General features: G+C 40.3%; 1 protein-coding gene and 1 long non-coding RNA gene across 2 annotated transcripts in view; both read left to right on the forward strand.

Annotated features, from left to right (window-relative positions):
- Nucleotides 1-1,647: 1,647 nt before the first annotated feature.
- On the forward strand, nt 1,648-2,071 carry LOC119408130. The gene is made up of 3 exons (XR_005186712.1): nt 1,648-1,724; nt 1,858-1,968; nt 2,048-2,071. It is a non-coding gene; the product is annotated as an uncharacterized LOC119408130 (long non-coding RNA).
- A 642-nt stretch (nt 2,072-2,713) lies between these two features.
- Nucleotides 2,714-13,693, forward strand: part of f8a (coagulation factor VIII associated) — a 34,613-nt gene continuing 23,633 nt past the window's right edge. The window contains exons 1-7 of the mRNA XM_037674970.1: nt 2,714-2,850; nt 5,476-5,522; nt 9,833-9,905; nt 12,122-12,281; nt 12,427-12,495; nt 12,602-12,722; nt 12,820-12,912. Of these exons, the coding sequence (XP_037530898.1) occupies nt 2,792-2,850; nt 5,476-5,522; nt 9,833-9,905; nt 12,122-12,281; nt 12,427-12,495; nt 12,602-12,722; nt 12,820-12,912 (622 nt within the window). The 5' untranslated portion in view covers nt 2,714-2,791. The remainder of the gene's footprint in view (nt 2,851-5,475; nt 5,523-9,832; nt 9,906-12,121; nt 12,282-12,426; nt 12,496-12,601; nt 12,723-12,819; nt 12,913-13,693) is intronic.

Here is a 13,693-nt window from a genome sequence, read left to right on the forward strand (position 1 = left end):
CTGGACATGTCCAAACCACTGTCCCTCCTCTGGACATGTCCAAACCATCTCAGTCTGGTCTCTCTAACTTTATCTCCCAGTTGTTCAACCTGTGCTGTACCTCTGATGATCTCATTCTTATCCATCCTTGTCACTCCTAAGAAGAACCTCCACATCTTCACTTCTGCCACTTCCAGTTCTGTCTCCTGTTTTTTTTTAGTCCATGTCTCTGTCTCCAGACCATACAACATAGCTGGTCTCATCACTGTCTTGTAAACGTTTCCTTTGACCTTTGCTGTCACCCTTTTGTAACAAATCACTCCTGAAACTTTTCTCCATCCACTCCATTCTGCCTGGTCTCTCTTCTTCACCTCTTTACCACACTTCCCATTTTCTTGGACAGTGGACCCCAAGTACTTGAAGTCCTGCACCTTTGTGACCTCTGCTCCTTGTAGCCTCACTGTTCCACCTCCTCCCTCTCATTCACACACATGTACTCTGTCTTACTCTGGCTGACTTTTATTCCTCTTCTTTCCAATGCATACCTCCACCTCTCCAAGTTCTCTTCCACCTGTTCCCTGTTCTCACCACAGATCACGATATCTGCAAACATCATAGTCCATGGGGATTCCTGTCTGACCTCATCTGTTAGTCATCATCAGAGCAAAGAAGAAGGGGCTCAGAGCCGATCCTTGATGCACTCCCACCTCCACCTTGAAGCTATCTGTCACTCCTACAGCACATCTCACCACTGTCCTGCTGTCCTCATGTCCTGTACCCGTCTAACATACTTCTCTGCCACTCCAGATATGCATTCTTTCAAGGAATGCTATCGTTTTTCATTTTAAAAAGAACTAATATTTGTCACTAACAAAACAAAAAACTTGTTTTATTAAAATATATATTGTATATATCTTGTCTTTCAATCTTACTGAATACATTTGGTGTTTAAACAATTCTCAAATCACTCCCTTTGTTTTTTTTATTCTAAAAGGTTTCACACAATTTAAACGTTTTTTTTGTTTTAGTTTTGTATCAAATAATGCCTTTTTGTCTTCACTGCATGGATTTGTTCTTTAAGTCAGGCCTCATGCTCAAAAAAACTCCAGACATTTCTGACAGCAGGTGCAAAAGTTTCTTTGATCTTAAAATATTTCCCCCGGTTGGTTGTTAGTGGATCGGCAGATGTGGGATCAGTCGGTGAACCTCTGCCGTCCAGTTGTGCTGCGTTCCAGTGTCCAAGCTGAGAATGACTGATGTGTGTTTTCCAGCTAAAGGCTACGAGGAGCTCATGGGGGTGGACTACACAGAGTTCATTGTGGCCGTCTTCACTGCTGTGCTGCTGCTCTTCAGTGTGTTCGGATCAGTGTTTGTCTTCAGAGGACATTGGGTAAGACATGTGACAATCAGGAGTTAGGAAACAGCATGCTGCGTGGATAGTGTTGCTGTGTGTCTTGTGCTGCAGTGTTTTGAAATATGTGACTGTTCTCCAACTCTCAAATGACCAGAATATCAGAAAAATAATTTATGACCATTAGAATTAGTCATTTTCCAACAGCAGAACGTTTTCTGTTGCATAACATCTTTTAAGCATCTTCCAAAATAATGTTTGTAATGTTTAGACAAAGACAACCCCTGAGTGTGGAGATGGAACAAAAGGGCAGAACAGAGAAGACGAGAAAAAGACAGAAGTAGAGGAAGACAACGTGGACACGACAGCAGCTCAGTCTACTTCTTTCTATGCTGTGCGAACCTTTACACTCATCACTGTCCAGATGGAGATATTTTACTAAGTTAAATTTAGTCACATTCATTTTTATCCAGTGTCTTTTATGATTCTGAGCTGATGATTTCTTGAACACTGTGAAACTCCCTCAGAGTCTGGAGCCTCGACACAGGTCTATTTACGAAGTGCTGGATCGATCAGCTGCTGCCACTCCGTCAGGACAAACTAAAACGAAGTCAGAGAAAAGCGGCCCCTCTGAAATGGTTTGTGCATTTTAAATATCATATCACAATTCAAAACAATATGAGCTCAAGATAAAACCTGTCCTGCTCTTCTCCACAGGCCATCAGAACTACAGAACCCCAGGAAGATGACATATCTGAGTCTGTTTATGAAAACTTTTAAATAAAAAACTAATTTGTTTTCAACTGAATACTTTGCTTGGTACAATAAATAAACATCTGTTTTGTGCTCTTTTATCATCATTAAAACAGCCAAGAAACAGTACCTTCTGCTGATAAAGCACAACTTACTCTGTGGAAAGTAAATCTTATATTCAAAATATGTAAATAGAAGTACTACCAGGAACATGTATTTAAACTAGCAAATGTAAGCCTACATATTTAATTTGTTTGGAATGTTGTATATAAAACTGACTGGCTAAACAATTATAAATATCACTTTGGCAATAACCCAGTGGCATTATTATTATTATTATTAGTATTAGTATTATTAGTATGTATACTTTTGGAGTTAACCAATGTTTAGGGATTTGTAAACTTAAAATAAGTTTAAATCTTCATTTTAACTACAAACTAGAGCCGTAAAGTAAATGTGAAGTACAGTAAACTAAAAACAATGTTGTAAAATTTATTTTATAGTAATAACAACTGTACATTAAAGCAAATGTCTTTCAATTATTGCATTTTTACTGTGGTTGTACTACATCAACTCCTAATTTGAGCGTTTTCTTCCATGGTGAACACGTGATCACGACAGCCAATGAAATCGTTATGTGAAAATTCAACTAGCCAATCGTATTTCAGATGTCGGTAGAGCTTCCTGGTTTGTTTTGTTTTGGTGAATATGGCTGCAGAAGGAGATTTTCTGGCGAGATACCGAGCTGTATCAAATAAACTTAAAAAGTTAGTAGGACTTGGAGTTATTATATTTCACACTGATTGAGGAATGAACAACTGAGTTAGCATATTGTTATGTATCGCATGCTTTTAGCCACACTTTTAGCATTGCCTCTGCTAACGCTAAGATCCACAGCTAGCGGTAACTGGAGTGGTTTGTGTTACAAAATGTGTATCATTCATACCTGTTCGCGCTTATTTGAAGTATTAAATGCATATACCATTTATTCGTTTTTATTGTCGGTCCGAATTTATGAAAAATGACCCGAGCTGTTAAAAGCTTACCAATGTTAGCCGCTAGCTAGCAACAGCCCACGGCTAAACCTCTGGTTCAGCACTGACCCTGATATTTTACTCTGTATTTAAATTAACTCCGAGCCTACGATGTTGACATTCATTTGTACTGGTGCACACAGATCTGTCACTGATGCATCTATTTTGTCTCGGACCCTTTAAAGTCCTTGATTGTTGTTGTAAAAGTGTTGGTTTAGCATACTAATCAAAATCATAAGACCATTATGAGATGATCTAAAAATATGTAAGGTAGAAAAAAAAATTATCACAAAGACGTTTTGTGTTATTGTGTTCCAGGATCCTTTTTCTTTTTCACAGTATTTTATATTTGTTTAAAAACATAATAATCCAGACCTCTTTTCCTCCAAAACCTGTTTTTTTTTCTTCTTTCTCTGCAACAACAAATGGCTTTCCTTTCTCCAATTTTCTTGTGGGATGTAATCTCCAAAAAATATTCACAAAAAATGAAAAATGTATGGTTTAAACTGAGCAATAGTTTAAATTGATTTCTTTCATAATGTCTACAACACAATGTTAGCTTTTTGAATATGTGGTTCAGTAATTTTGTCCTGCTTTCATCCAACTTTTTAGTGTTTTGTTGGCTGAACTAATTATTTTGTAAAGCTCAGCTTCTATAGAATAGCAGGCCCTGTGAAAACATTCATACAAAATATTTCGGATGTTATCTCATGTGTGTAGAAATGCCTCGTGTAGCCAGAGAGTCAGGGTTAACTATCAATCTCCTTTAGGTGTCACTCTTTACTAGCAGCTTTGTTACTGAAGTGGTTGAGTTGTTGCTGTGCCTCAGTCAAGATTACTTCATTACAAGCTGCCTGAACTGTCTCACACCCCTACTTTACTTTAAATTTTATTGTCATTGCCATAATAACAGTTATGAACAGCAACAACATTTTGATGGAGAATCCTACACCTACACATTAGTGAATTAGCACATAATGGTACGAAAGAACTTTGCAAGGTTCTGATGATCATTGTAAACACAGATAATGATACAGCATCTAAGGTCAAGATAGACGAAGGGAAAACTGTAAACAGCCAGATGTTGAAGGGTAGTAGTTGGTTGGTTGCTGCAGCAATGCAATATCCATTTCACAGTTATAGTCATAATGAGATGTAAGGATCGTGGACGGAGTTACAGAGAGATGCTGTTCATTTAGCTTGTGGGTACAGACTGTGAGCCAGGAGCCATTCTGGTAGTCCTGGCACCTATAGACCGGTACCTTCTGCCTGAGGGTAGCAGGTGGAAAAGGCCATGTGCAGGATGGTATCTGTCCTGCAGGATGTTGTTGACTCGTCTCAGACAGTGGGTTGTATAGATAGTTCTGATCTCTGGGAGGGTAATCCCAATGATCTTCCCAGCTGTTTTAATCACCCGCTGAAGAGCCTGCTGGTCCGCCTTAGTGCAGCTGGAGAACCACACTAGGAATCTATAGGTTAATGCACTTCCAATAGCACAGTTGTAGAAGTTGATTATAAGCTGCTGAGGAATTTTGGCCCATTTCAGTTTCCTCAGAAAGAAAAGATGCTGCTACATTCTTTAAAGGGATACTGGCTGTTTTGAATTACAATTCTGTTAAATCTATGAGTAATAAATAATGTTCTTGTTGTAAATATCTCTATAAATGGCCTCAGTTTGGAGAAATAGGGATTAATTCTTACTGGACTGATGAGGTAATGGCTAGTCCAAACACAGTCAAGACAAAATAATATTGCTGCCATCTTCAAAGTACTCTCCACTGTTTCATAGAGGTTAGTGTGAACACTGTTTCTAGACCTTTTAGATCATCTGCTTCATAGACAGTTATTCAAAAATAAATTGTATGTAATTTTGCATGTGCAAATAGCAGAAGAAGCTTGTTGTAGCACTTCCAGTGCAGCATGTACCATTTCCTGTAGAAATGTACAATTTTGCCGAAATATCCATGTAATAGGAAATTGAAGTTGACATAAAAGTTAAAGCTTATTTTGTGAACTGCTAAGGAATTGTGGTTATTTTAAGTTATTTTGCCATTCTGACTACATATTAGCTTATCAGTCTCATTTTTCCAACTCAATGCTGTTTTTGAGCTATCAGCAACAGGTAGGATATTTGTTTTTGTAACGTTTCTATTGAATTCTCTTCAGAATGAGTAAAATATTTCTTGAAGTCAGCCCAAACCAATGGACTTCAGTGTGCTTGGCAGTGTGTACAACTGCAGGCCACCGATTGGTTGAACACAGAAAATGTTCACATACTCTTTCATTAACGTGCTGGTGAATTAGACTGAACCCTGTTGTTTGTCCAGAGTTTGATCAATTTATGATTTTTCATTACAGACGTTTTCTCCGGAAGCCCAATGTAGCCGAGGCGAGTGAGCAGTTTGGTGAGTATCTGTCAGTGATCGTAGGTTGATGTTCACGATTTAAGGATGTTTAGACAAACTTATGAGAATAACATTCATAAAAGTCTAATCAAATGGATCAATGATCCAATCGCAAGGATCTGATCAGACTATCGATCTAAGCATTTTGTCAATCTGGATGTCAGTAGTTGGTGGACTCAGCAGCCGATCCAATACCATCTACAGCGTTGTGCCTCGTCTGACAACGTACAACAGCTATGACCTGTTATGATATTAAGGCCTGGAATTTAACGGCACCTGAGTGCCAATGGTGGTTCTGTCTGTTGTCAGGTGGTAAAACATTTTCTAACAGGGTTCAAGGCAGACAAGCATTTCACATGGAAGCTACAGATGCTGTAATAGTTCAAGGGTCAATGTTCTTTATTGTCATTCTCATCACATGTGGTACATGAAGTGGAATGAAATTATGTACTCAAGGTCCCAGTTACACCCAAAAATAGCAAAAATATTAAGTATAAAAAGAAACAGTATACAAGGATCTAAGATATACACTAAACACTAATAATGTAAAATAATACAGTATATTAAACGGTACATTAAATATTAAACAGCAGCCTGAACACGAGTCTGTAGTGAGCAAATGGGTTTGAATACAGCAGCTTAAAGGTAAGAAATCAGCAGCACAGATAAAGTGACATATCACCAATTAAATCTAACTTTTGTCATTACAGTGATTTTTTTTTTTTGTGATTTACCTGATTAGATATTCATGAGTCTAACAGCCTCAGGGTAGAAGCTGTTCCTCAGTCTAGTGGTTCTACACTTAATGCTCCTCAGCCTTCTGCCTGAGGGGAGTGAGACAAAAAGTGTGTGTGTGCTGGGTGAGTGGGGTCCTTCATGATGCAGGTGGCTCTCTTCCTGCATCTGGAGGTGTAGATGTCTGTGATGGTGGGGAGGCTGACTCCAACATCTTCTGTGCAGCCTTCACCACTCTCTGCAAAGCTTTTCTTTCTGCAGCTGTGCAGCCTCCATGCCACACGTTGATGCTGGAGCACAGGGTGCTCTCCACTGCACACCTGTAGAAGGAGGTGAGGACTGAGCTTCCCAGACCAGCTCATCTCAGCCGCCTGAGGAAGTAGAGTCTCTGATGAGCTTTCTTGATCAGGCTGGTGGTGTTGTTGCTCCAGCTGAGGTTGTCATTCATGTGTACACCCAAGTACTTGTAGCTAGAGACCACTTCACCGCAGAGCCTCCTATGTTCCGGGGTGGGGGGGTACAAGAATCTCCTGTGGCAATAAAAATGTTAATGAAGAAAATAATTTATTGCCTTGTTTGATTTCTCATACTTCTAAAATATTGATAGAGAAAGTAGATGCATTAAATCAACTTGTAAACTTACACACATTTAGCCCTCTCTTTTTGCCTGTTCTTTTAAACCACAGGTTCACAAGAAAAACACGAGTAAACAAAGTTTGTTTTTCTTATTGCCTACGTCTGACTTCAGTAATATAATTTGTTGTCGACATGTTTGCCCAATTAACAGTAAATGATTCACAACAGGCATGAACCACAGAGGGCCAGGTGATTATTGCTCCACAGCCAGTGATTAAACCAGTTGGTAAGATTTAATAAAATACAATTTAACAAGGGAGAGGAGATATACTGTATGTTTTTATTTTAATTCAAACACTGCAGTCTTTCCTCCTGGGCTTTAAAAGATCTTCATTAGGAGGCTGAAACGGCTCCAGTGAAGCAGCTGCCTTAAAGTGTGCACGACGACTGACAGGAGTAGGAAGATAACGTGGAAGAAGCAGCATTTATCATGGTTGTCAAACAATCTGTCTGCATTCTGTCAGGATGTTGTGGGATGTGTACAAACTTAAGGAGAGACCAATTTTCTCCTTGACTACATTCATTTTTTAATTACCGCAACAGGGAACGCTCAAGATGGCACATCAAACTGTGACAGCTGAAACGCTTTCACTTTGTGCGACACTTCTGACAGTCAGGTAATCTGGACGGGTTACATAAAGGATAAACAGCTGACGGCACACACGGTGTTGTCATTGTGCGGATGATTTTTTTAAACAGTTGTCATCAGAGTCGGCCAGGTGGAGACGTGTCCGTGGCTGGCCATGTCTGGAGGGTTTGGATGGAAACAAACCTCCCAGTCAGACTTTGGACGTGTCCGTGTTTGTAAAGTTGGAGCATATGGCAGCGATGCAGCTTTCTGAGCAGCAGCTGCAGCTCGCTCTGCATCTTTGAAGCATCTTGTCACATTCAGTGAGCAGCCTCCAGGTGCTTCTGTGTCCTCAGAGTGCAAACACAAGCAACTTGGTTACATTCAACAGCTCATCTTCTATAAATAGATGCTCCATTCCTATTATTGTTACCTGTACCTACACCTGCAGAAAGCTTTTACTTCTATTCTGAACAGATCAATTTCCTGTCGTCAAAAACAGCTGAGACAAGGGCTTGCTGTTTTCTTCCAAATGTGCTGATTCAAAAAGAACTCCGGTTTTGCTGTAAAACTTCAGGACTCTTTTCATCCACTAACATCGCAGCTCAGCCTGTGTCTGTCTGCCACAGGTCCAATAACGGCAAACAATCACAGTCTGAGCTCAGGCAGCCACACTTTTTAGCAGCTCAGTGCGGTTTCCACTCCAGGAAAGTTTTAATGAAGCCTACACTGAACAGTTTTCTTCTGAAGGTAACAATTACAACGTTTGCAACAAGTTTGAATGGTGACAACAAGAACAATTTTTACACTGGTCATTTTTGTAGCGCTCTAATCAGACGTTGACCCAGTCATCTACCTCTGAGTTACGACAGTCTCAGCCTGAGAATTCTCACCAGCTGATTTTAAACCAGTTCATCTCGAACTCTGGACCCACTGCTGCAAATTAAACTAAAGGAGACGCTGAGATAGAAAAGAACCACATACCGTATTTTCCGCTGTACGTGTAACACCGTCCTATAAGTTGCATCAGTCCAAATATGTCTAATAAAGTAGAAAAAACCAAATGTCGCTTCGCCGTATAAGTCGCATCTATTATGTGTCACCGCTGACAACCTGAAAATGTGGGCCGGTGTTGTGCCAAAAATCAATTGGCTGCCAAATGGCGGCCGTGGGAGCGTGCACGGGAGGACTTTAACAAGAATTTAACAAGATTAACGCTTGGAACACAGTTATTTGTTTGCTAAAAATTATAGTAAATGTATGTCTCAGTTTAACATTTCCTTAATAAATGCACTTTGATGGTCAAATCAGCTGCATTTCAAAACCTGATACGCAGATGTAAGCGTTGCTGTGCAAATTTAACAAGATAACAAAAGAAGGTTAAATCGTTTCATCTTTTATTATCTACCTGGATAATTGAGCCTACAAACCTTTAACAAGATAACCACCTAAAAACATTTATTTGTTTGCTCGACTTTATAGTAAAGGTGTGTCTCTGTTGAACTTTTGTTTAATAAATGCACTTCAATGGTCAAATCAGCTGCATTTTGTCGGGGTGGCGCAGTGAAATGAAGCTGATTGGACGGTTGCTCTAAACAGCAAGCAGAACGAAGGTGTGGGGGCTATGGCAAGCCGATTGTGTCATTATTAGCCACTTTTACCTATTACATGATGCAATGGCATGCCAGAATACTCGAGTGCCAACTAGTGGCTGAAAATGGTAGTGTGCGATATTTCAGTCAGAATGAATGAAAACGGTCATATCTCTGCCAAAAATTGTTTTATAAATATGGGAAAAATCTATAAGTCGCAGGGCATGTAAATTATGCAAAAAGCCGTGACTTACCGGCCGAAAAATACGTTATGTAGCAACAAATGGTTGAAAATTTCCTTGATATGACACAAACTCAAGACTAAAAACAAGACATGAGGCTGAGAAATGAAACATTACATTTGATCAGGAAGGAGATAAAGATCCGAATACTAAGTCAGAAAACTGGACAAAGACGATCTTCAAGTGACACAAAATGACTGAAAACCAACAGAAACCTGCAGTGTTGTGCATTAAACATCTACAGTGAGATGCAGAAACGTGAAAAGTGACAGTGACTGAGAAAACCAGAAGCATTAGTCAAAGCACAGTTCATATTTGTCATGACTAACACGTCTGGATTCTTTTACACATTTGTGCTAGTGGGCTTTTTGTTTTCTCCTCTGTTCGTCAATCTCTCATCTGGTAAAATAAAGGTTAAATAAAATCTGTTATGTCAGGACAAGAGATGTCAAATCATGACCTGTTCCCCCATGATACTGGCGAACAGACGCCTTCACTGGGAATTTTCTGTATTTTCCTTTGTGTTTGTGCTTCCAGGTCAGCTGGCGAAGGAGCTGAAGCAGCAGGACTGTCTCCAGTATGCTGCCTTCTGTAACCTGGCCATGGCCCGGTGAGTAACATCCACTTCAGGAACAGCCCAGTGGGATTACTTTAAAGTATTTCTATTGGATAAAAACCGTCAAAGTAAATACATTTTATCCATCCTGCCTGTATTGGTATGTTTTGCTATATAAACAGTACTTACATTATATTACAATAACAACTGCTGCCGCTGCATCAATCTTCTCTGGCAGTTGATTAAATCTGCACAGACCGTTTTCTTTAAGTGCTCCGTATCAGCAAGTTAAAGTTATGAAGAACATCATCATCATCATTCAGGACTCATGCCTTTCTTTTTCCTTAGGAGTTCGTAGCATAAGTAAAGTTCTTCTTGTTGTTCTTCTGAAATGTTTCTTGGTGTTTTACTCTTGTTTAAAGAGAGTCATTCCTTTCTACTGTCTCCAGCATGCTTTGTCAGGATGGAGCATCGCCCAGAAGTTAAAGCAACACCATTTTCTGGCTTTATTACACAACATTCACCAATTAGCAGTTCATATTGTACTGTATGTGAATGCATAGCGTTAGAATTTGTTTTGAAAAGGTGCTATATAAATAACTACATTGAAATGGTTACAGTGGCGCAGTTGGTAGAGCTACCTACTTACAGTGAGAAAGTCGCCGGATCAAATCCCAACTGGGGGTCTTTCTCTGTGGAGTTTGCATGTTCTCTCTGTGCATGCATGGGTTTTCTCCAGGTACTCCAGTTTCCTTCCACAGACCAAAAACATGCATGTTAGGCTGATTGGTAACTCTAAATTGTCTAAAGGTGTGAGTGAGAGAGTGAATGGTTGGTTGTCTCATTTGTCTCTATGTATCCCTGTGATGGACTGGAGACCTGTCCAGGGTGTCCCCCACACACACTAATAGCTGGACATGGGCACCAGTGACCCCTGTGACCTGAAAAGGAAGAAACAGGATGGATGGATGAATGGATGGAAAGAAAGCAGGAAGGAAAGAAACAATATAAAAATGTAATTCAGCTCTTGATTTTAAAAACCTATGGTGTTAGAAAGCAACCATCATGTTTTTATCCCCCACCCCCATCAGCATTCATCCTCAGTTTGGTTCTTAGAAAGTTGGCAGAAAGATGCATCTTTTTTTTTTAGCGCAGCCTAAATATAGACAGCACTTTCTTCTGGAAGCAAGAAAAATGGCAGTAAAGAAAAGTGCAAGCTCTCACAGCCTTTTCTTTCTTTGTGGAATGTTTCTGGGAACACCGTGATTTCTCTGAGCCAATAAAGAAAGAAGTACTTCAATCCTTCATTGGTACTGGGGCGGCTGTGGCTGAGTGGTTAGAGCAGTCGTCCTCCAATGTAAGAGTTGGGGGTTCAATTCCACCGGCAGTCACATGCCGAAGTGTCCCTGGGCAAGACACTGAACCCCTCATTGCCTCTGATGTGTGTCCCATCAGTGTATGAATGTGATAAAGCTCTGATTATTCTCTGTAGAGATCTTGTAGAGTGATGTATGAATGGGTACATGAGGCACTGATTGTGTTGTAAAGAGCTTTGAGTATCTTGATAAGATAGAAAGGTGATGTATAAGTACAGTTGATCCACATACAGTGTTGATCATTTGGCGTAAAAGTAGCAAGATTTAAACTTGAGTTTTCCCAACATTACATCATGAAACCAGTTTGATTGACCTCATGTCATGTTATTGGTCTTTATGTGCAGCCTCCAGTTCTGAAAAGACTGGAAAACTAAAGCTGCAAACATTTATTATGATTAATCATCATGTATTATTATTAATCATCATTTATTATGATTAATCATCATTTATAATGATTAATCATCATTTATAATGATTAATCATGTATTATTATTAATCATCATTTATTATTATTAATCATTATTTATCATCATGTCGGTGTACTAATGTATTATTAACCTTTATTTAAGCAGGCAAATCCCACTGAGATCACAGATCTCTTCTGTAACGGAGGCCTGGGGCTGAAGGCAGACTAACATGATGGTTTTTGATCTGTGGGAGGAAACCAGAGTACTTTGGGAAAACTCATGCATGCACGAGAAGAACATGAAACTCCACACAGAAAGACCCCAGGTCCAACCAGGGATTGAACTGAGGACCTTGTTGCTGTGAGGCAACAGTGCTAACCACTGAGCCATCGTGCTCCCATGATTTATCATAACTTGGTACACTGGCACTTACAATTAGGCCTTACTGGTTTAAAACAAACTTTTCTCACTGATCTCTTGACTGCAGGTGTGAACAGACTCTCTTTAACGCCCCTGGAGAAGCGTTGGCGTTAACCGACGCCGCTCGCCTGTTTCTCTCATCTGAGAAGGAGATCAGAGCCGTGCACGCCCCGGGCTTCGATGAGCACCTTCAAGCTGCTCTCAACTGCTACAGTTTTGCCATCAAGGTATGCAGCACCTCCTGGAGCGAGCCCTAACATTTAGTGCCTGAAAATAACCACCTCGCTGTAAAATATGTACGAGCCCTGCGGAGTAGCTTCTGCTCCACATTCCTGTGTTGTGACTGAGTGCTGGTGTGAAAATGGATTTCAGGTGTACATCGAGATGAACCAGCCTGTTATGGCAGCCAGCCTGTGTTTGGAACTTGGCAATGCGCTCAAGGTTTGGATCATAGCTGTCCCTTATGATTCATGATGCAGATTCTTTTAGAGCTTGAGTTCTGCTTTAAGGTTTATTTAATCCAAATGGCTCATTTTGACTTCAATAGGAAATGAACAGACCAGGAGAAGCGATTGTTCACTATCAGAGGGCTGCAGAGCTTCAGACTCAGACGCCCATTGAAGCTCTGCTGTCAATGGGAGAGATGGCCACCTGTAAAATCCTCACCCGTGAGTTCAGCCAGATGTGTGATGGTGTGTACTGCTACAGGTTGTCAGAGCACGAAGGATTTCTTTGAGCATGTTTTTACTTCTTGTGTTACTTCAGGTGACTATGACGGGGCTTTGTCAGTGTTCACAGAGATGCAGCTGACGTGTCAGGAGAGAGGACTGCAGCTCCCAGGCACCACCACTCCTGTTGGTGAGGCTCTCATCAATGTAGCAAGTTGATCCAATTCTCAGTTTCAGCTTTACAGTTGTCAGACGTTTGCAAGAAGTGAGACACAGAAAAACAAACCTAACTAGATCTGTAGCGAGATATTTGTACTGTGGTGAAGGTGTGGGGAGATGTTTACTCATCCAACCTTTATTTATACAGGTTAGTCTCATTGAGCCTCGAGGACTCATTTACAGTGAGGAAAATAAGTGAACACCCTGCGACTTTGTAAGTTCTCCCACTTAGAAGTCATGGAGGGGTCTGAAATATTCATGTTAGGTGCATGTCCACTGTGAGAGACATAATCTAAAAAAATATCTGGAAATGACAATGTAAGATTTTTTAATAATTTATTTGTGTGTTACTGCTGCAAATAAGTATTTGAACACCTGTCAATCAGTTCTGGCCCTCAAAGACCTGTTAGTCCACCTCTAAAAAGTCCACCTCCACTCCACTGAGTGGAGGTGGACTTTATTCTAAATCAGAAACACCTGTTTGAGGTTGGTAGCTGCATAAAGACACCTGTTCACCCACACAATCCGTAAGACTCCAACTACTAACATGGCTAAGACCAAAGAGCTGTCCAAAGACACCAGAGACAAAATTGTAGACCTCCACAAGGCTGGAAAGGACTACGAGGCAATTGCCAAGCAGCTTGGTGAAAAAAGATCAACCGATGGAGCAATTATTAGAAAATGGAAGAAGCTAAACATGACTGTTGTAGATGAACAGATGCTCAGATATATTCATCAATTAACACGGATTC

The sequence above is a fragment of the Nematolebias whitei genome, chromosome 3 (genome assembly GCF_014905685.2).
Source record: "Nematolebias whitei isolate Nwh7 chromosome 3, NemWhi1, whole genome shotgun sequence".
Taxonomy (NCBI): domain Eukaryota; kingdom Metazoa; phylum Chordata; class Actinopteri; order Cyprinodontiformes; family Rivulidae; genus Nematolebias; species Nematolebias whitei.